Source organism: Chanodichthys erythropterus, chromosome 23 (genome assembly GCF_024489055.1).
Source record: "Chanodichthys erythropterus isolate Z2021 chromosome 23, ASM2448905v1, whole genome shotgun sequence".
Taxonomy (NCBI): Eukaryota; Metazoa; Chordata; class Actinopteri; order Cypriniformes; family Xenocyprididae; genus Chanodichthys; species Chanodichthys erythropterus.
Window position 1 is genome coordinate 10,531,191 of NC_090243.1, and position 22,286 is coordinate 10,553,476.

Sequence of the window (22,286 nt, forward strand, 5' to 3'; positions counted from 1 at the left end):
TTTCAAGTGAAGAGAAAGATAAAATGATAGCTCACGAGGTTGTGACACTCCCATTACTGTGTGAACTTAGTGTTTCCAAAAAGAGGATGGCACGCCTTCCTCTATTCTAAACTGGGTGTCTTTTCAGTCAGCAGCTACTGACGCTTTTCTTTGTCATAAACCATATAGTTATGATATTATCAGTGTTTACTGTAGCCTATTGTCTGACATTGTTGCTTAAGTGAATTATTTCATTATTAACGCTTAAAAAAATCAATAATCCTATGTTGTTTTCTCAATTCCCTGATAGTAGCTACTAATTATGGCTATGAATGACTTATGTGCGAGATAAATGCTCTGTGATAATTTGTCTGTTTTTAAAAAGCACTCTTATTGTCTTTTACCGTGGTTACTTAATGAAAAGTGATCTGGTGGCAACTGGTTGTTCTTTTAGGCACAGCCAGGGACCAGGATGTGGACTCAGACATTTCCTGGACTCTCGGCAGCCTGTCAGTGGAGGTAAAACATGCCCATCTGTGCATGCCTTGTGTCGCCCCTCAGGGTTCTTCTCGCAATTTCTCAGGGGTCAGACACCCTTGCTGTTTTCAGGATTCCTTGTTGAGAGCGATGCTAACGTCACACAGACAGCTCAAATATTCCATGACATACTGTAGTCAGGTGAAAGGCACACTATGTAAAGACAAAAGCTACTGTATGTGAAATGTGTGATGTAAAGACAGGTGTCTGAATGAGTAATGAAATTTTTAAACAGGAGAAAGTTTATTTTAAAGCAATAGTTCATCCAAAAATATTATTTACTTGCCTTCATGCTGTATAATTTTATTTTCGAAATCAAATTACGCAGAATGTTCCCACTACTTTTTTCACACAATGAAAGTGAATATTGACCAGGGGCTGTAAATATGCCAAAACTATCTCAAAATTAGTCTGTATGACATATCTGCACAAGTACTGTGTGAAGCCACATGACAGCTTTTTTTTTTTTGAAGAAGAAGAAAAGAACAAAATTTGTGGTTATGAAATTATGGTATGAACACAATAGGTATGTTTACATGCACTAATTTTCATCAATCCGAATGAATCCGATCTGATTTTAGATTCTGTTTATGAATCCTAAACTTTGCAATCAGATTCACATATTCATTTACATGTGCATTACATGTATTGCCGCTTTCAGAACCGGAGAAAGCCGCTGCAATGCACTGGAGGTAGCGGGAAAACGTCTTTTCACCTTGATGACTTCTAAAAAGAAAGCTGACAGAAGAGCTTCTTGTGCAATTATTCATTAAATATTTAGTCTCCTCCACTGACCAGTTCGTAAAATATAAAACATGTAATCTTATCAAAAATGGCTTGTTGTGCGCAAAATGTTTTGGAATCAGATTGAGAAAATAGTTGGATTCAAGCGTTATCAAAGTCCCTTTAAGACGAGTCATTTCACTCGGCGGCCATCTTTGAAATGCCTCTCAGGCATCCTGGGCATCATGCAATCTCTTTGAATGGGGAAACATCAAATTCTCCAAAACTGTTCGCCAACCTTATGATTAAATTTCATATTTGAAATCACCAATGAAATCTAACAACAACCGGCTCATAAATTTAGTTTCTAAATGCTCGAATCATTACCAAAAAAACGATTTTTCAGGCTGGATCAAGCTAATGCGCATGTGCTGACCTAAATGCGCGTCTCTTTGGAGCCGCGCGTCTGACTGTTTCTATTGAAACCGGTGCTTCTAACGGCCGCTGAAGTGACGCGATGACTTTACCAGTCGGCGATTGACTCTTATTTAGAAAGCGGGACTTATTCCGCCATATTGCGCGTTACACTTTCTCCCATTCAAAACAATACGAGTGAAACATCTTGTGTTATTCTATAGTCTTTGGCATTATTTTTTTCCCCATTGATCAGGTCTACACCATCCCTTCCAATACAATTTAAATTTAATTTGGTTTGAGCACCATTGTATTGATTGCAGTGTTTACATTTCAGCTTTTCAGTCCAATTGAGGCATCAATCCGATTACTAACAGATTATTTGGTTGCATGTAAACGTAGCTAATGAGACCAATTAATTTTGGTCTATTTCTTTGGTCTATTGTTGTATTTGTATATAGTTATTGTATTTACATTTATCCATTTAGCAGACGCTTTTATCCAAAGCAACTTACATTTGAGGAATACAAGCGATTAATCTAAAGAGCCAGTAAACATGCTATTAATACAAAGTTTAAGCCATCGCTCAGGATAGTATAAGCTAAAATAGGGAGAGATTAAGGAATTGTGAGAGCATAGGTGAAAGTTTAGTGGAATAGATTTTGTTCAGCAGGCAGCAGTTAAGTGCCCACAGAAGAAATTTCTTGAAAATTGTCAGGGATTCAGCTGTCTGGATAGGGTGGGAAGGTCATTCCCTCAGCAAGGAACAGTGAATGAAAATGTTCTTGAGAGTAATTTTGTGCCACTCTGTAATGGCACCACGAGGCGCCCCTCACTTACAGATCGGAGGCTCCTCGAGGGCACATAGACTTATAAGAGAGAGTGGAGGTAGGAGGGTGCGAAGCCCATGACTGTCCTGTAGGCAAGCACAAACTACTTGAAATTGACATTGTTGCTAACGTGGTCATGCATGTTTTCTCTTGGGTTCCTAGAAGACCAGTCGAGTCACTGCATTCCAGATTATTTGTAGGGATTTTATTGCACATGTTGGAATTCCAACCAGAAAAGCATTACAGTAGTCCAGTCTGGAAATGACAAGGGCCTGGAAGTGCCTGATCTCCCTGATGTTGTATGGCATCAGATAACTTAATGAGGCAACAAAATTAGGCTGAGTAAATGATTACAGAACCTTTCATTTCAAAAATGAAAATTCTGTCATTAATTACTCACCCTCATGTTGTTCCAAACCTGTAAGACCTTCATTGAGGGAACATCTTAGTAAAGCGTGCACACAATTTACTTTTTTCCTGCATGTCATGTTCACGGGTTATGTGATATCAGAGCACGGAACTGGGAGTACATCGATCTAGTATGAGTTCACGGTTGGGAAGTCACGGGTTTGACTGCCGTTCCAGTGCTCTTTCACAGGTAGAAGGTTGGAAAAACATGGGTTACGGGTTGCCTGGAAGGGTGAGTGATAAATGACAGAACTTTAATTTTTGGTTGAACTAACCAATAAATAAGATTTTTTTTATATGTGAATAGAATGTGATGTGGGTTGGTTGAAAAACGGGCCTTGAAAATGTTGGAAACATGGTGTTTATGTCTCTGTGGGTGAAAGTGACAGAGATAAATGATGTACAGAGGAGCACAGACCGGTTTAACATCTCTTTCTCTCTCCCCCTCAACTCTCCTGTTAGCCACTGTGTAGTAGCTCACACACACACAGAGATGAACAAAGAAACTTGTGAAAATAGCCTTCTTCACACTTACAGCATATCACCTTTTCTATTTCACAGGGCGTGGATCCCTGGGGCCCCTTTATCTCTTTTTCCCTCTTTCTTTTTGTCAAGTTGTGCAATAAGTTTACACTATTAAGTTTGTTTGTTTTATATTAATTTCTTTTTGCTATTTTTATTTGTTTGCAGTTTGGAATTATATAATTTTTCTTATGAGCTTTAATTGATTTTTATTTCAGTTTAATTTGAGTAATTATAGTACAATTTTTCATCTTTTATTTATGTTTTATTTGAACTCAGCCTAATTACAGTTAATGGATATAATAGTTTTCGCTAACAATAACAACACTGCCTGGAAATAATGAATCTTAGGGTGCGTTCACACTTGTAGTTCGGTTCGTTTGGTTCATTTGGTCCGGACCAAAGAAGAAAAAAAAAAACATTTAGTCCTGGTCCGGTTAGCGTTCGGATTGGCAATTTTATTGGTCGGATTTTATAGCAACGTTATTGGTCGGATTTTATGACGTATTGCCTATTTTGAGACGGAACTTACCGAACATCCAAAACAGTGCTGTTTGCTGAGGTAAATGCGCTCGTTGTGTGTGCGTAGCGGGGCGTAGCCTTCATGTGATGGTATTTTGGCCAGCTGCGAACTCGTGAAGAGCTTATAAAATGTGTAAAGTAGTCAAAACACCGGCGGGAATCCATCCGTCACACACACAAACGATCTGCTGCATGGAGACGCGTGTCTGATGCCTGTGATGGGCAAACTCACATCTATGACGAGAAAAAACGACATGCGTGAGGATTCTGTCCTTTTTAGGGTCTCGTCTTCCTGTTTTTGGTTCGGTTACATGTCTTTGGTCCGTGTTGCGTTCATATATCATTCGAACCGCACCAGAATTCGTTTGGAAGCTGTCTCGGTCTCGCATCAGGCTTCGGATGGCAGCGTTCACATATGTTCAAATGAACCGCACTAACCGAGCAATCGCACCGGGGTTCGTTTTAATCGAACCAAACATGACAAGTGTGAACGCACCCTTAAAGGCCCAGTGAATTGCCATGGAATGCGCAGCATTATTCAATGTGTTGACTTAATTTCAACTGAAACAGGAAGACAGGGCGGGACATGTCGAACAGCCCCACCCCTTTTTTTAAATAGCCAATAGGGTTTCATTTATACCACAGCGTGGCCAGAGCCACTAAACTAAGTAAAACCTCTATTTCCTTCTAATCTCTAACCGTCTGTCCCACGGGTACTCAATAGGCGGCCCGTCCGCATTAAATTTGTGGCCCGCATCATGCTACATATAAATGTATTTTTATTATAATTTGCGTTCAAAATTAGCTTGAATATTACTTCGTTTTTTTACACGTACACAAGGGTAGGCGTACAGTGCACGTGACGCTGTAATCATCAGCAGAGATCGCGTATAGTGTACGCGTGCAGCAGTTTTTCTAACCGCAAAGAACAATAAACAGAAGGCACCATGCACGCGTGCATTGAATAGTTTTTGCACTAATTTAGTTTTTCCACAAGGTGTCAGCACTGAAACGGGCTGTTGTTTCAGTCCGAAATGAAACGGAGAAGACAGAACAAGAGTAACAACAAACACAATAGCCGACCGTGTTGAAGAGCGCTCATTTGAGGGGATTAAAACATACCAGCAACTCTAATTTTAAACAAGTACAAAGACATTTTATTGTAACTATTTGAGCGAAAAAGACTAGACAAGCATGAATCTCTCTAGTGCGCATGTGTCGAGCACTTGAATTCGTGAACGCCATCAAAGGCTCGAGACTGTGTGCGCAAGTAAAATTCCATGATGAAATGCAGTTGACATTCTTCAAACTTTGCAGTGTGTAAGTTGCCGAGCAGCATGAAAAACAAACCTTTTATTCTTAATGTCAATGTGTTATAAACAGAAAGCAGAGAGAGCGCTCCCATTACAGATCTGTCATCACATCATTGAGCTCACGGAAAATATCTTATTTATCATGTTTACAATGTTGGTTATAGTTATATAATTCATAAAATTGTGATTGAACATTAAAAAAAATAAAAAAGATTAGATTTTTTGATTCTGACCAAATTAAAAGGTAGGTAATAATAATACAAATAATAAAACATTTATTCCCTGAGTAAAAATAGGTGCTATAAAAAGTGTTAAAAAGGTGCAATGGAGTATAAAAAGACTATAAAAAAGTGCAATGTTTTTTATCTTATGGACAAACTCTCATCAGCCAGTGAACAACAGCCAGACCTTAAAAACTGCACTTTTAGTAAATAAACAGTAAAACTACAAATATTGTCTAAACTAGGCCTAAATAAAAAACTTACGATCCAAGTTATAATTTGTGGCCCTTCGCGTTTCATTTGGTTAAAATGCGGCTTTAAATATTTAATATTATAATATTGTAGGAAGTGAGATGTATCATCAACAAAAGTGAAAATTGAATAATGTCTTCCTTTTTATGACTTCCTCCTGATGGAAATTATATTTTCAGCAACCATGTTTCCATGGTTACAGATCACACCTGAAAAAAAATGCAGAAACTAAAAGAGTAGTGATGCACTTCTATTTTCCCACACCCTGTCCGCTCACATTTTTTTTTTCTGTTAAAAAATAAATGGTTGAGTTCATTTTGCATATAGCAACATATCTAAAATATAAAAAAAAAAAAACACCATGCTAATAGAATATATTGTGGATGTTTCTCTTATCTGATGCATTCCGTAAGCTGTGGTTGCATTACATGGGAATTGTATAATGATTAATGAGAAAAACTGACCTGCACAAAACAGTATTAGGTTACTTAAGTGAGGAGGCACACCCTTCCAGAACGGTGTCCGCTTCTGTAATCTCTGCTCATGATCAGTCTCTGCGGTACTGTTTAAATCCCACCCACAGCCAACCGGGACTTAAGTTTGGGTATGCCACAGCATCTGCGTGACTGCCAATGGCATTAGACAGAAGGAAATGTGTCATGTGAAATACAACACTCTTTGTGTAATATTTGTTTCAAAGAAGGGAAAACTCCCCTATTCTTGTGTCTTTTTTTGCACATACATTCACAGTCAAACTGCTGCTCATATGGCTTTTGTTGCTGCAGTAATGAACCCTTTACTAATGGTAATGACAGCCTAGCAATTTTCACAGCTCTCTACGCTAAAGAAGTCCTCTGAGAATCTGAGCACTCTCAATTTGTAGAGGCTGTTGGTAATGTCACACTGCGAGAGTCGTTCCCAATTATGTCTGTGGGTTTCTTTGGTTATACTGTAACACTATTAACCCTCATATAAAAGTTTCATATGGCATTGCATTTCATGCTTAATTTCATTCACTTTTTTTCCACCAGTTAACAATATCTACAACTTTGTCGTCATGTAATGGCTCTGACCACTAGATGGCAGCATGCTGCAAAACTGAAAATAGAGCAGAACTATTTATTCAATTTACTATTTAATATAAGGAATAAGACAAACAAATTATGTGTCATCTTTCACTTTTCATTTCCCCCTCTTTTTATTTTTATTCTTCTGAAATTCATAGAAACAGATAAAAAACAACAATCATTTCCAGAGGCATATCAGTCAGGTAGAATGCGTGTACTCTACTCTAAATTTGTGTATGCATGTGTGTGTGTGCAAGCCAGTGTGGGTGTACAGTAAATACTTTCCCCCCTCATTCTTCCCACTGGCTTTGACATCTTCAAAGGGCCTTGTGCCAATACTGCTTCAGAGCAATCATATTTGGACTGAATAAAATAGTGGAGGTGTTGTACAAACAAAAATGAAAGGATGTAAGCCTGAGTGGATCTGTAAAGCAGAGGTATGTGAAGGACTTTGCATTGAATGTTCATATCCAGCAGTTTTGACAGAGGAGGCAAATAAGAGATCGTAATGAACATGAACTTTTAAGCTTCATTTATAAAATGAAGATCATTCTAAGTCCATGATACTGTATTTCTCTTAAAGGGTACACGCTTTAAGTACATTCAAGTACATAGACATAACTGGACCATTTTACTCACATAAAACCACACTGCTGATCCTACAAAATGAACGCTGTCCAGATAGACTGATAGATAGAAATTTGGGGAAATTATTTTCTTAATGAGTACATTTTGTTTCTTAATTTTTTTCTATACTTGCACAAGATAAATTCACTTAACCAAAATTGCATTTCATATTAAGGCTCATTTATGATAAAACTATTATTTGTCAAAGGGGTATGAAAAATAAACTGAATGCAAGGTGTATTCTCTGAAAACAAGCCTTAATATTTTATGCAGTTTTGATAAACTAAAGTACTGATTAAGAAAATCATTTTTATTCAGTATAGGGCCTGTCAACAGAAGTGCTGAACAAACAGGATGTATTTGATGTATTTCAGTGCTTTTCAGAGATTAGTGAGTTTTATTTACAGTGCTGTTATGAGATCAGACAGAGCCGAGATCAACAGCATGCTGAGATCAGTGAAAGCTGCAGTTGGGTTGCTGGTCTGAGATCACTCAAAGATCTTAGAACACTTTAATTAAATTGTTGAGAGAATCTTTCAGAGCACTATACTTGGATTAGTCTGAGAGAGTCTTGAATACTGGCTACTGCACTGAGATCAGCTGTGAGAGGCTCTAGCACTGAAAATATATGGGGGCAGATTAAATTAGCCATATAGGTGTGTATATATCTCATCCAGATGCTTGTGGGCTGTGCAGCGATTCAAAAGTACTACTTAGGAGAACAATAGAGTAAGTGAGGGCCGGTGGTCAAGTAGGCGGGGAATGATCAAAAAAACTATTTTACATTTTTAAAACTAAAGGGGATGCTGTTTTACCTCATGATTGATTTGATATCAATTGCTTTTGGGGCCAAGGAGAATTTGAAAAGTAAGTGGATTTGATAGGCCAGATGCTCCTTTCCTATACTCTCTTTATTCTCCAGGTCTCTTTATATCTCTCTTCTTTTTTTTTTCAAGCCTCTCATACACAGAGGGCAAAGTAGGGTGAAAATGAAGAGACTCATGCATATTGATGAAGAGCGTTGTCTGTGACAAGGTGATTTTCAGCATTTTTAGAGGCAAACAAAATAAGCAAGGAGCAGCAGGGATAAATCCTTCATAGATTATACTCCCACTGCAGTGCAACTTAATTGGTAACCATTGCCCTTATTGAACTTAGGGGGTAGGAAATTATACATACACTATGCAACTAAACTGTGACCAGAGTTACCATGGAAGCAATGCACTGCATACCAAACTGTCAGCAGAGTCTTGCTTCTGTGTATCTCTCCAGCACATACCTCCTTCTGTTCTTCTCTTTTTCCTACCATATCCTTTTCTTCTTCTTATAGATCCCCTTATACAAGATCAGCCTTAAATGCCTCTGAGACATTAGTTATGGTGGGGGAGGTGACTGTCACCATGAAAATATTATGAACCTTCTGATCTTTTTAAATGCTGTGCAATTTTAATACCACTATATCCCAAAAATATGGTCTCACCAAAACCTCTAACCTCTGAGAAGAGGGGCACATTAAAGTCATGGCTATCAGCAGATATGAATATGGCTGCTTGGACTTCAGCTTAGTGCCCTTGAAAGTCTTGTTATGGTTCTTGGGGCATCAGAAATATTGTAAGTCTCTACAAGTGCTTTGTCAAAGCAATAGCTTGTTACTGTTTCCGCTCTACTGCTGCTGTAATACTGCAGACCAGAGGAGCCCCCCTCTGTGATTATCTGCAACTGTGCAGCAGTGTGGTTCATCTGGCCTTCCTCACTCTCACTGAGCTGCAGCAAACCTGCATAGGGCTTTTACCATGACAATGATACATACAGCACTAACGGCTCAAACTCATCTACTGCTTTTACCATCAAACAAAAGCCTTGTTTAAAATGTGGCCTCATACTTGTTTATGCTAAAGTACACCCATGAAGTACTTAAAAGCCATCTCTGCCCTAAGTATGGGAACTGGAAGCCCATCTGCACAAAGGCTAACTCTCGTATCTCAGGTCTTCATCTGTCACCCCCTTGGGGGTGTTTTTTTTTTCTTTTTCTCTCTTGTACATCCTGCAGCCTGCCTCTCTTTTTCAGGCATGTGGTCAGACAGTGGTAATCTGATCAACCACACGTGTGCTGTCCACCATCTCCATGCACTCAATTTCTTCCCTGTTTTCCGCACCATTCTTTCTGTCACATCGTTTTTTCTTGGAGGGAGGAAGGAAGGTAAGCAGGACGGGGAGAATGGCCAAACAGTGGAAGGCGGTGATGATGGCGGTGAGAAAGAGGCACCTGAAGAGTGTGCGGGTAAGGTTCGAGGGCACGGCCGCAAGAGGGAGCAGAGCTGCCCCATAACACAAGTAGCTCTGCAGGGCAGGAACTCCATGTCGCTCCAGAGCCAGTTTCACCCAGCGCGTACGAGTGGATTCCCGACCTAGAGCAAATGCAGATACCAGCGGAGCACTGGAGTCCACAGCATAGTTCACCCCGTAGATCAGACACAGCACTGAGACACAATCCAACTCTACCCGCCACAGAGTCATGAAACCCACCAGCCCAAACTCAACAGAGGCTACTGTCACAGTCAACCAGGCGTTGACCAGTGGGTCAGCTGCCAAGAAGGTGGAAAAGAAAAGCAGAAAGAGAGCAGCGATGCAAGAGTTCTTCAGCGGTGCTCCAACTGATGAGGCATAGCGGTCCATATACACAAAGGATGGATTGAAGATGATGAACTTCACTCTGGAGGTCAGCGACAACTTCCTCAGTGTGTCCAGTAGGATTGACATCTCTTCTCGTTTGTTTTCTGTCGTCTTGGCCACGAGAAACATACGCGAGGCCACCACATCAAATTCCCCATCCGTACGTTTGGCAAAAATGATATCATCCGAGAAATGCACATAGCGGGGTTGGCGTAGAAAGCCAGACCGCAGGCGCTCTGTGAAGTTGCTGCGTGACAAGCTAGTGGTGATGTTCAGCCCGTGAAGGTAGTTTAGGTAACTCTCGAACCAGGAGATGCGTTCAAAACCTTTGGTGTACTCCAGTAGGTCCTCTTGCACGCTGGTGTTCCAGTACTCAATGGACTCATAGATGTAGAAGCCAATCACGGGGCTATAACTGCTGAAATACCGCTGTTGGGCACGGGTGTATGCTATAGTGCTTGTTTCTGTGGCAACCACATTACTAAGATCTGACCCTTCACTGACCTGAAGGTAGCCCATGAGGGCGAAGGAAACATAGACCAAGTAAAAAAGAACCACGAATGGTTTGACGTAGGTGTTGGTGATCCAGTCACAATAGTACCGTTTCATAAAGGCTACCAGCAGGTGACTCTCGTAAGCACGCAGGGGTCCTGCTTCTGTGGCCTCCTCATTGTAATGTGTGTACATGAGGAAGCGGTACCATGCTGGCTTCTGCTGCAGCAACTCAGGCTTTGGTACACGCCTGCAGAATAGACTGTGACGGTAGTTGTTTTCCAGGTAGCCGGCAAACACCAGGTTGGAGCCGTAGAAGGTGAGGATGTAGAGGTAGTTGAAGAGAACTGAGATACAGGCGTTCCGACAGAAGAGACGCACGGCCTCAATGTTTGTGAATGGACTGGCCCCGATGCCGAAGGTGACCACGTGCAAGGCCGTGCTAGCTGTGAAGGGCAGCATACAGTCTGAGAATACAGCAGCAACCCGCTCCTTCACATGCTGGTCCTCGCGTGTCCTACGCCAAGACGACAGCATCTCAAATGTGCCAAACAAACCATGACCTGGAAGAGATGAAGAGAGAAAATATGTCTTTCAGTGATTTATAAACCTTAAATAAAAAACGTGAAGTGAAATGGTCTAAGCGTCGCTTGGAATGATTTTGGCAGGCAGCTCTTTCAAGTGACATAAATGGCTGCTGGGAAAAGAGGAGACGTAAATAATTGAACAAAACGGTGACAAGACAGTCACTCTGCAGCTGCATCGCAACAATGAATATGAGGGAAAAACAGATGCTCTCTTTCTTCTGTTGTGGCACTGCTTTTTTCCCGAAGTCAAAAAGTGTTTAGCATACATGTGTAGCATTTGCACATTCATCAGTGAAATCAAATTCAATCTAATGTATAGGCTTTTCAGCCTATAGAAAAACAGTATTTCTAATCTACTGCTCATCATCACCAGTGAAATTCACAGGAAAATCCATCAAAATGAAAAAAGGATTCAGTCTTGAAAGCAGAGCGAAGGAGCCTCTTGGCTATCACCACTTTTATTTACAGAGCGTGATCTAACTATAGCCCACTCTGTCCTTCTCCATCTTCACAGCTGATGAATTTGTAGCTAAATAAATCTCAGTCACACTCACACAAGATAGCCACATGCCATGTAAAATTGATCTGATGAAAGAAGAAAGCCTTATGGATGTGAGGAAGGCTGACAGCCCCTGTAGCCTTGGGAGACTTCATAGAAGCACAGAAGCCCAAGACATTAGACAAACTGGGTCAGCCTGCTTTTAGAAATTGACATAAAGGAACTCTAGGTCCTGAACATAGAGTCAGTATCATGATGAAGCTAACATTCTTATGCTACAACATGAGCATTCACATTTTTTTTTTAGTTTCCTTGTTTTTTTTTTCCTTTTTTAGCTTTCTACATCACTCGCTCGTGCAGGCTGAGTGAGCAGATGGCTCTCACCTACAGGGTTGCCACGGCATCAGTGACTCATCATTCATGACGGAGGTTCCCTCGGTCCAATATTACCAGTACTACCTCTCACAAAAACCTGGGATGTGTGCCTGGCACAAAATCTAGCAGAGTCACCAGACAGCTCTGACTTGAGGTTGTGGCCTTGTACTGATTTTCGGCAGAATTAAAGATCTCAAATTAATAGGTAGTACGTGTAGATGGTTGCTAAACTAAACAATCAAGATCTGTGAGTAAGAGTAAACAAAGTGAAAGAGAGACTGTAATTCCTATTCTCATGCTATTGTCTCTCACTTTTGCCTTAGCTCTCTCTCTCTCTCTCTCTCTGTCGTTTTCCTCCTTACTAAAAGAACCAACAATTTCATTTCCACTCGTTTCAAAACAAAGTAATGAATACCAATGTGACACACAGACTGATTCTCAGTATGCAAGTCCTTTATCTCCTGAACATCTTCGCTCATCTCCCAAGATGCAACAGTCTTTTCCTCTTCATAAACATGACATTAATCTTAGCAATTATGGCCTATGATATCTCCTCCTTCCATCTTTCCATTATCATCAGAGGACTGTCAGATGATTTCAGTTGACAGCTAATATCCTTGTAATGGAATTTGTTTTAAATAAAAGGCCGGTGGCTTACAGAGATAAGGCCTATTGTTTTGTCAGACATTGGTTATGATGTACTTACTACATATATCCCTGCTTTTCTTTGAACCCTATTCAACACAGTAAGAGCAGCCTGGAATGACATTTATATGCAGACACTGGGCGGCTCTAGCAAGTTCTGTTTTTACACTAAGAAAGTGCACGGCAGGAGAGCTCTGCAAGGAGATGCTGTCACTCTCAGGCTGCAATTGGAAACCAGCGGGGAGAATTCTGAGATTGCTGACGTGGATTGCCAAAATTGCCAAGGCTAGCATTGAACTGTTGAAATGTTATGAGAAGGACATAGATGTCAGTCTTCTTAAGATAGAAATGCATTAGTAATTTTCTGGAGTGGGTGGCACAGGGTCAATCTAAACACATCTAAACTCTCAGCCTTCATCTATTTTTCCAAGCCTTCTTTTTTCTTTTCCATTTTTTCTTCTCATTTCTCTGTCTTTCGCCCCAGCCTGTTATTATCTCAACAGAAGTCTCCTCCCACATGTGGCACTAATTGCTGTGTAAGAGATGGCCAACAAGAGCGAGCGAGATGGATGTGATCTGTCAGGATGCATGTATGCGTGTTGGTAATTATCGCTGGATATCTGCTTGTGTGAATCTGTTCCACAAGCTCACAGTTGATTCACCCAGAATGGCTCATGGACAGGAGACAAAATAAGGGGGTGGAATTCCTCTAAAGGCTGTCTGTTGGGCTCTATTAGGAATTCCTTTGATGTGGAGCCTTTCATTTTTAATGATACACCTTGACAAAAGTGCACTGCAGAGCTTTGCGGTCAGTCCGAAGGTGTACTCGTTTAACATTACACTCACAGTATGTAAATGGAAGATCAAAAGAATGGAACAAATATGCAAACAGCAATGATGACTAGTGATTAATGACAAAAGAGCACAAATCGTAGGGATGAATACCATTCAAAAATATGGGGTCAGTAAAATTTGTTTTTGAAAGAAATGAATACTAGTAAGGATGCATTAAATTGATCAACACTGACAGTAAAGACTTACACTGTAACAAAAATATATATATTTCAAATAAACAATGTTTTATTTAACATTCTATTCATCAAGGAGTATTGATGCTGAAAATTCAGCTTTTACATTTTAAATATATTAAAATAATATATAGTAGTATATAAATAGTAGCAATCAAATTTCACAGTATTACTGTTTTTAATGTATTTCTGATCAAATAAATGCAGCCTTGGTGAGCATAAGATGCTTATTTCTTTACTTTTACTTTTGGATGGCAGTGTACATTTTTGCATAATAGGATGACAGGGAGGAGTATTATAATCTCACCTAACATGACAAAAGGGATGCCCAGGTATGTTGAATTGTATTTCCCTCCTGTGAGGTTGAAGATGCCGGCAGAGGTGAGTGTAGCAAGGCTGACGGTCACCAGAGCCAGCAGACCCAGCCAAGGCTTTGTACGCACACAGTCTCGCATTGAGCAGCACAGCATGGCCAGTGAGAGACACGCAGCCAGGCTAAAGAGCAGCGGCCGCTCTGATACACGACTGGTCCTTTGGAAGTCCCTCTGAAGAGAAGAGGAGGTAAAAGGGTACAGACTAAGCTCCGGATGAGCTTTAACAAAGTTTTCCAGCTCCCTGCAGAACAGCAGCTCCCAGCTGGCCGCCACCACTTCGTTCAGTGGGCTGGCCGCTTGCAGGTAGTACGTGAGTTGAAGGGCTCGAGCAGAACGCACCCCGTCTCTCCCTCCGCCTGCCAGGACTCCGCCCAGTTGGTGCCCGATGTAGGCCTCCCGTCCATCTTTGAGTTTGGTGATTGGATAACGCAGAGGGGGTGCTGAACGGTTGGAAGCCCGTGCCGATCTCATCTCTTCCAGAACCCGCAGGATGTCGTCCACGATGCAGCTCTTGCTATCATCCAGCAGGCAGAGGTGGGCAAAGGTGTAGTTGAATCCCAGCATAGGAACCTGGATCTGAGTGATTGTGTTGTGTAACTTGGGGTGGGTGGAAAAAGAGAAGGATAAAAAATGTTACTAATACATACAAGAGGTAACAGATAAAAGTTTTCTTATGTTTTTGAAAGAAGTCTACTATGTTCATCAAGGCAGCATTTATTTGATCAAAATGTTAAATGTAATTCGTTCCTGTGATGTAGGCTTGCTCCGATAGTTGGTGTTGACGGTGTTACAGGTGTTCATTGGTTACGTCACTTGACCACCATGGCACCGCCCTGAATTGGTGCTAATTTGAAAGCAAAAGTAAAATTTGCACGGCCGCACTGGCATTCATAACGGTGCGTGTCTACTGGCGCAAAGCGTTTTCAGTTCATTCAAGCTCAACTTGGTTGTGCGCATTTTACTTTCACTTTCGAATTAGTGATTTAAAAGCGAATCCCCCCCACTGTGATGGTAAAGCTGACTTTTCAGCATCATTACTCCAGTCTTCAGTGTCACATGATGCTTAAAAATCTTTATAATATGCTGATTTGGTGCTCAATTGGTGCTTATTATCAGTGTTGAAAACAGTTTTGCTGCTTAATATTTTTGTGGAAACTGATGCATTTTTAGTGAATAGAAAGTTCAAAAGAACAACATTTATTTAAAATAGAATTTCTTTGTAACAAGTTAAAAGTCTTTACTGTCATTGATCAAATAAATGCTTCCTTGCTGAATAAAAGTATCCATTTCTTAATTTATTTTTTTGAAGTCAATAGTAAACTTTAAGTATGTGATTACGTCACATTTCAACACATTCAGCTGCTACTATCTTGTTGCCAGGCAACAAGAAAGCATGTTGCTGCAGGAAGAGTGTGCCAACAAGACAAACAGAACATAAAAGAAAAACTTTTTAGACTTTCTTCCCCAGCAATCCATGTGAGAAGAGGATTGATTGTCCTCTAAGGTCAGTCTCTCAGCGTTGTTAATGTCAGACTGATTAGACTGTGTCAGACTCAGATCACCGGGGGAGGTTTCCTCCTCCAATACTCCTCCGGCCTCCTCGAGCAGCAAAGAAATGTCAGACACACACCAATCAAGCTTCTAATTGCTCAAGCTTGATAATTAACCCTCGGTTGGAGACTAAAGCATAACATCTGCATGCCCACAGTCTCTGACCTAGACGGACACTGCAAATAGGCTGTCTGCTCTTTATGCGTAGGAAACAACAGGCATAGAAAAAACTATATATTGCACAGAATATAATCACCTCATATCCTTTGAACTGTGATTTGTGCACAATTGTCACACTCTTTTAAATCATGGATCAGCAGAGGAGAGCTCACCAAAGGTGGTCTATTACTGTGATACAGTGAACAAGGTTATACCGAGACCTGTTGTGTTATGGTGCAGGGAGAATATAAAGAAGGTTCTGTTTCTGGAAAATACAATGCAATGTGAATATTAAAACGTTCTTAGGATGTGGTTGCTGCTCACAGCTCAGGCTTAGTTCAATTAGCTTAAGAAAATTGAAATTGATGTTTTGAGTTAGAAAGTATGAGTCTACATGCACAAGAAGTGAATGTTTTGCATTTAATAAAAAAGAGTCTAGCAAAATGTCATTCTAAAATGTAAAGCCACAATTTCTGAATTTCACAAAAAGAGGTCAAGTGCTCATTTGGTTTTTGCCTGAAGTTAAGATTTCATGCCAGTACAGTATAAGCAGAAGTTGTCAGCATCATATTTCATGTTGGTGGTTTCTGGGGGAGTGAATTTTGGAGCTGTGTTACAGGAAGAAAAAGTAGGCCACAATCTAAAATTCTGACTGGCACATTGCATGAAATATTTCTAATATTAAAAAAAAAAAAAAAAAAAAAGCTGTGGGAAGGCAACTTTTTTTAAAAATCCAGATAGCACCCGTTCCACAGAGTTTGGATTTTGGAATTTGGAATTTTGGAAGTGCAGACTTTTGTCAGTTATTCTCCCGCTGATTCCTGAATACTGGGGGTGAAGAAAAACTTTTGATTTATGTTTGTATCGCAGATTTATCTGCTTCCATTTTCTCACAAGATGTTTTTTATTATTATTATTTGTAAAAACAAACAAAAATATTATACTCACCAGAACCTGTGGAACTTTGTTGATCTCATAGCAGATAAAATGTGAGAAGGAGAACTTTAGGATAAAGACTTGATATTACATAATTATATAAATGTTTGTTTTTATATCTAACTGCTGAAAAAAGCAGTTGTGAAGCTGAATAAGAGATGTACATTTTTTTAATTATCCACTTGATTTCCTTCACACGTTTTACCTCTGAAATGTGAAAAAGACCTAACAAGCTTTAAAGACAAATGTTGTTTGACCTGCCAAAAAGAAGCTAAATTAACCAAATATTGATTCATGGAGTCACTGTAACCGTTCAAACGTGTCAAACAAAGCAATTACTCCAGTGAAATGTCGCTCACCTTTAGGACCGAGCTGACGTGGTGGGGGTCCAGCACGCTCCCCCTGCGCGAAGTCACGATGACCCGGCCATATCTCCCGGGTGTTTGCAAGTCCGAGTACAGCGTGTGTTTGGACCGGTTCACGGGGAACAAACTATCCACCAAGTTCCCCTCGATCTTCGCCAGGCTGTGTTTGGGAGCTAACAGGTACTCCACGTTTTCCTCTATGCGGTATCTGCTGAAGCTCGCGCCCAGCAGGATGGAAATCAGCACGGGCGCGGAGGCGAAAAACACCGGGTGATTGGCGACAAAGTGGCCCAGTTTGTGGAATGACGTCCTAAGCCCTTCGTGCAACACTTGTCGCAACATCCTAGAATGCAGCAACAGCGCAAGGGCGATGAACCAGCATCAGCATCAGAGATACGGAGCATCAGTGTTCAACCCACGCAGCTGGATCACTGAAATGATGAAGCGTTGCGTTGAATATCATCAGGTCCTGCTGGGTCAGAGACATCATGTTAGTACAACTGCTTTGTTAGTACTGCGTTTACTTCTAAAAGAGAATTCAGAATGAAAATGCATCGAAACTCTGCAACGTCGGGTGCAACGATTTTGTTGTTCTGCATGTGTGCGAATTAATCAGACTTTCAAAGGGGGACGACTTTGCTTTCAGTATTCTGTCAGTTAATTTTGGGGCGCAGTCGGCTGAGGTCCGTCTCACGCAACCCAAACTGTCTTGGTACAGTTGACTAACCTTCAAATTATACCTCAAAGACATTTTAAAGGTTAAAACGGTTTGTGATGTGTGAAACTACAATGAAATGATAAATAATAAGACTATTATGATTTATCGATGTACCCACAGCGTTCGAGTTAGTGAAACGTTGCTATGGTTATCCTCTCAGACTGGCGCGATTTCTGTTCGCGAGCGTGTATTTTAATGCATTTCTGACTAACTTGTAATTATAACTTTATCTTATGCTTATACGTTTAAGACCCCTTCAACCATTTGTTTTGACGTCCTTTGGGGTTCAAGCCTTATGGGGTCAACATCCAACACCCATCCCCACCCCACAATTCGCACTCTGGGCAGTAGTGGTCACTTTCTAAGGGAGTGACGGGTTATATTCGTAGGCAAGTGAAAAATAATAATGATTATAATAATATAAAAAATAAAATCCTTAAACAAGCCCGACGAGCTGAAAAGTGGCCAAAACCTGCCTGTTTAAAATGTTTGTTTTTTTCCCTCTCTCTCTTCACGACAGGGAAAGAAAGGTGGTTCTGAATTATTACCAGTCACGTCTTTGCAGTTCCATGCCATCTGAGAGACCCCAGTTTCCATAAATGCGTTGTTGATCCGAGTGCCGGAGGTGATATGCTCAATTCTCGTAATAGAAACGAATCACTTTTCTCTTTGAATATGTCCACTGCGTCTTAGAAAGGATGAATCCAGTACGGTGTATCTTTAACAGTGAACTGGTCATGTAGCCTACTTACAAACAGTTTAAAATGCGCAAATACAGTTTTGTGTATTCCATTATCTATGAGGTGGATGTCATTGATCCATATTAATCCCGTACCGCGCCCAGCACGACCGCTATCCGCCGTTACCAGTCTGAAAACACGAATCTCCACCACCGACCCGCGGTGCAGAATGCGTGCGTTCTCCGCGCAGATCCAGCTCGGCCACTTGTGTGCATTTCCTTGCCGACTTAAGACATTCGTTACTGCGCTGAACACAAGACACGTCCAAACAAAAGAAAATATTCACACGCGAACGTGATGCGGCACTTAAATGCTCAGTTACGGAGCTGATTCAGAAGTTCCAGTTTCCCGAAGAGCCGGCCGGTAAATGCCGGTGGTGCCCCCACCCCCATTACATCTAATCACGAGAATGAGGTTTGTAGAAAGGAAAGCTTTTTTTGATTGGTCTGTTAACGTTAGACCACACATAATAACACGAATAGAGACAACGATTATGTGACGGTATTGTATTTTGTGTGACAGCCTGTTATAACATGACGTGTTATAGAAACCGTTTGCAATTACACGTACAGTTATTGTCTCATTACACACATAGCATACTTTAACTGATCATGTGATGAGCGCTTTACACTCTAAAAATAAACGTTCCAAAAGAAGCTTTTCACAGCGATGGAACAGAACCATTTTGGCTTTCCCCGAAATAACCTTTCAGTGAAAAGTTGTTAACAATTTTCAGTGTTTTTTCAAAGGTTCCATGGAACCATAGATTTCAATAAAGAACCTTTATTTTTTATTATGAGCGTGTGATAGACAACATTACTCATCTTTATACCAAAAATGAATACATTTGGCATGTAATAAGGCAATAATGAAGTAAAAACATTTAACATTAGCCCTCTATACTTTTACTCAACGCCCAGAAAACAGGCTTTGTACTAATATTTGCCTCTACAGAGGAAAAAAAAGTGCTCAGAAATGAAAGCCAGTCATAGGCTTAATTCAGCACCATGGACAGAGATGAAGTTCCAGTTTAGATCTAGAATACCTCTGAGGTTGAATTTGAGCCCATTACGTCAATACACTTGAAAGTTTATCATAATCTTTTCCTTTTGATGCGCTTTTGATATTATTCCCGCTACAACCCATGTTCTCCCTACAATTTTCTCTATTTTTACAGTTTGTATCCTTGTATATTCAGAGGAAGTTCAATCACGGCCAGGGTTAAACTGTCCAAGCTCTCTCTGAATTCCTCAGACAGACAGTCTGTGGCCAGCAGATCATTTAATAACACTGGAACAGACTGCTGAAGTGCAGGGCCATGGCTCTGGATTTACCCATGCATGTCTAATCAGGTACTGAGCTCGTGATTGAGCATGGCTTCCCTACCTGGACGGTTCCAGTGCCTTCTGCTCTCCTCTGAGAGTTATTTGATATCACATAATAGCACAAGTATATTTTGTATGTGGTTTATTTTAATCCACAGTGAGGTTGTGCAAATAGAAATGTTATGTGTCTTCTTTCTGCATATAACCTTTGACCAACGCTGTAGACACAAAAGCAGGGCTTGAAATGATCATCACTGTTTTATATAGTTATTGCCATGGTAACGATCGCCGATGCCTCCTGTAGCCCATGCTTTGCCATATCGTTCCAGCAAACTGACAAAGAGTGGTTTCCATGGTTACAGCTTTAGGGCACCATTGTGACTTCACAGCTGAAAGTGCTGGTTGTGTTTAATGTCTGTAATACCTGCCTGAGTAAATGTTTGGACTCGTGTTGTATTATTGCTTCTACAGTGTATTGTGCTGGTATTATATGGCACTAGCGACATCAAAGTAATGGGTTTGATTCCTACTGTAGGTAAAATACATACGGGTAAACGTGTAACTTCAGAAGTTGTTTCGGGTAAAAGATTCTGCGAAATGCTGAAATGTAAATCTATAAATGTTCCTGCAAATGTAAATTGACTAACACAAAAAGCGGAAGCGTCTGGGTTGAGTTTATTTTGGGAGACAAGAGAAGAACTGAAGTTTGTTACTGTAAAAAGGTAAAGAAGGTTCAGTTCTCAGAGAGAGGTGGGAGTATGTCTCTGGTTGTTTGGTCTCCTGCAGTAAAATTTAGAATAGGTTCTGGAAAGAGTCAAAGATCAGAGCTCAAATCTCACTTGATCTGTAAGGTGTTCAGAGAAAACCTGAACTGAATAAAGCTCAGTTTGTTTGCTGTGCTGTGGAGTCTGGGGAAAAGTTGATGTGAGAGGAAGGAGGAGACCTGGATTGAGAGAAGAGGAGAAAGAGAGATAGAGTGAGTAGGAAAGAGACCAAGAGTGATGGAAGGAAGAGGGAGAGATGCAGAGAAAGGAAGGGAGGAGAGAAAATGTGAGCTGAATGTCAATGATGTAATTTTCCTTCTACTAATCTTTATCCTCATTTTACCTCAAACTTTTTTGAATCATTTTCTTAATCAAAAATGTTTTTCTTAGATTCTTAGATATGTTCATATTTTATCTAAATTGTGAAAGATAATAACAGTTTTTGTCAGATAATGTCTTTGATTCTATGTTTAAGTTTGTTTTAAATTTTAAATACTCCAATGGAGAATTGTTTTTCCGTTTTCTAAGCATAAATGTTGTTAGATTTATGCTTAATCCAAACAAACACATAAACAAACATTAAGATTTAATCTCTGAAAACAAGTCTAAAAGTCCCCCTGCAGTCAATAATTTTATCCTTTAACCCTTAAATGCATACCTCAGGTCTTTTGTGACCCAGGACGTCATTCACTACCCTCCTCCTCGTTCATTTTTTAAAGTTGGACATCAACCTTCTTGGTATTCCTCAATCAATTCATTATAAAGAATATAACAAGAAAAAATCATAAAATTATAAAAGAATGCCTATTTTTGTATTCATTTTTTGTAAAAATTGTATAGGGTCGCAAACGACCCGAGGTATGTATGAGTGTACATATATTTTTCTGCACAACAATAATTGAATCTTAGATGACGGAATAAGTACAAATCACCTTTATTCCACAAGGTGGCAATGACTGATACACAATGCTGAAGTGACGACTCATTCAGACAGAAAACGAAATGATAATAACAACATGAAATGGCTCAGTGATTTACTGCAGAGTAAGTACTGAACGCAATCAAATATTACTGTAACTGTTACTGGATTGATCTGGTGAAGCTGTTAGTGATAGAAATATTGATTTTGAAGATGTTGAAAATGAAATAGTTTTGAGAATACGTTTGAGATCGCGAATGGGCTCATATTCGTGACCAGAAACATAAAACTAGCCCATTATTTGCTGAATTTACTGGGAAATGAGCTCTGACGAGGACAGTGATGATGGCATAAAACATCTGCTCTGAATGAGCCCTTTCAAACTCCAAAAGGTAACAAAATACGATTTATTTTATTCTTCTGTAATTGTTACTCTAATATCAGAGGAGTTTTATATTATCGCGACAGGTAGAGATCCTTCCATGTTAGATATAGTTCCGGGTCGATAAAGACCCGAATATGTAAGAATGATTGGCGAAACAGTCATGCATTTAAGGGTTAAACCTCATCTTTGATCATCAAAGTTACATATTTAAATGTTTTTTCCTGTGAAAATAATTTCTTCATGCTTTAAAATAACTTGAATGTAACTCTACACCCTTGCTTCATTTAGTATACACAGATAAATGAATATGCAAATTAGTCATTTCCTCCTCTCACT

General features: G+C 40.1%; 1 protein-coding gene across 1 annotated transcript; it reads right to left on the minus strand.

Annotated features, from left to right (window-relative positions):
* Positions 1-9,491: 9,491 nt before the first annotated feature.
* On the minus strand, positions 9,492-17,441 carry ptchd1 (patched domain containing 1). The gene is made up of 3 exons (XM_067378529.1): positions 17,094-17,441; positions 14,022-14,685; positions 9,492-11,143 (listed from the first exon to the last, which is right to left on the minus strand). The coding sequence occupies exons 1-3, from the start codon at positions 17,439-17,441 to the stop codon at positions 9,492-9,494; spliced, it is 2,664 nt and encodes an 887-aa protein (XP_067234630.1).
* Between the last annotated feature and the right edge of the window lie 4,845 nt (positions 17,442-22,286).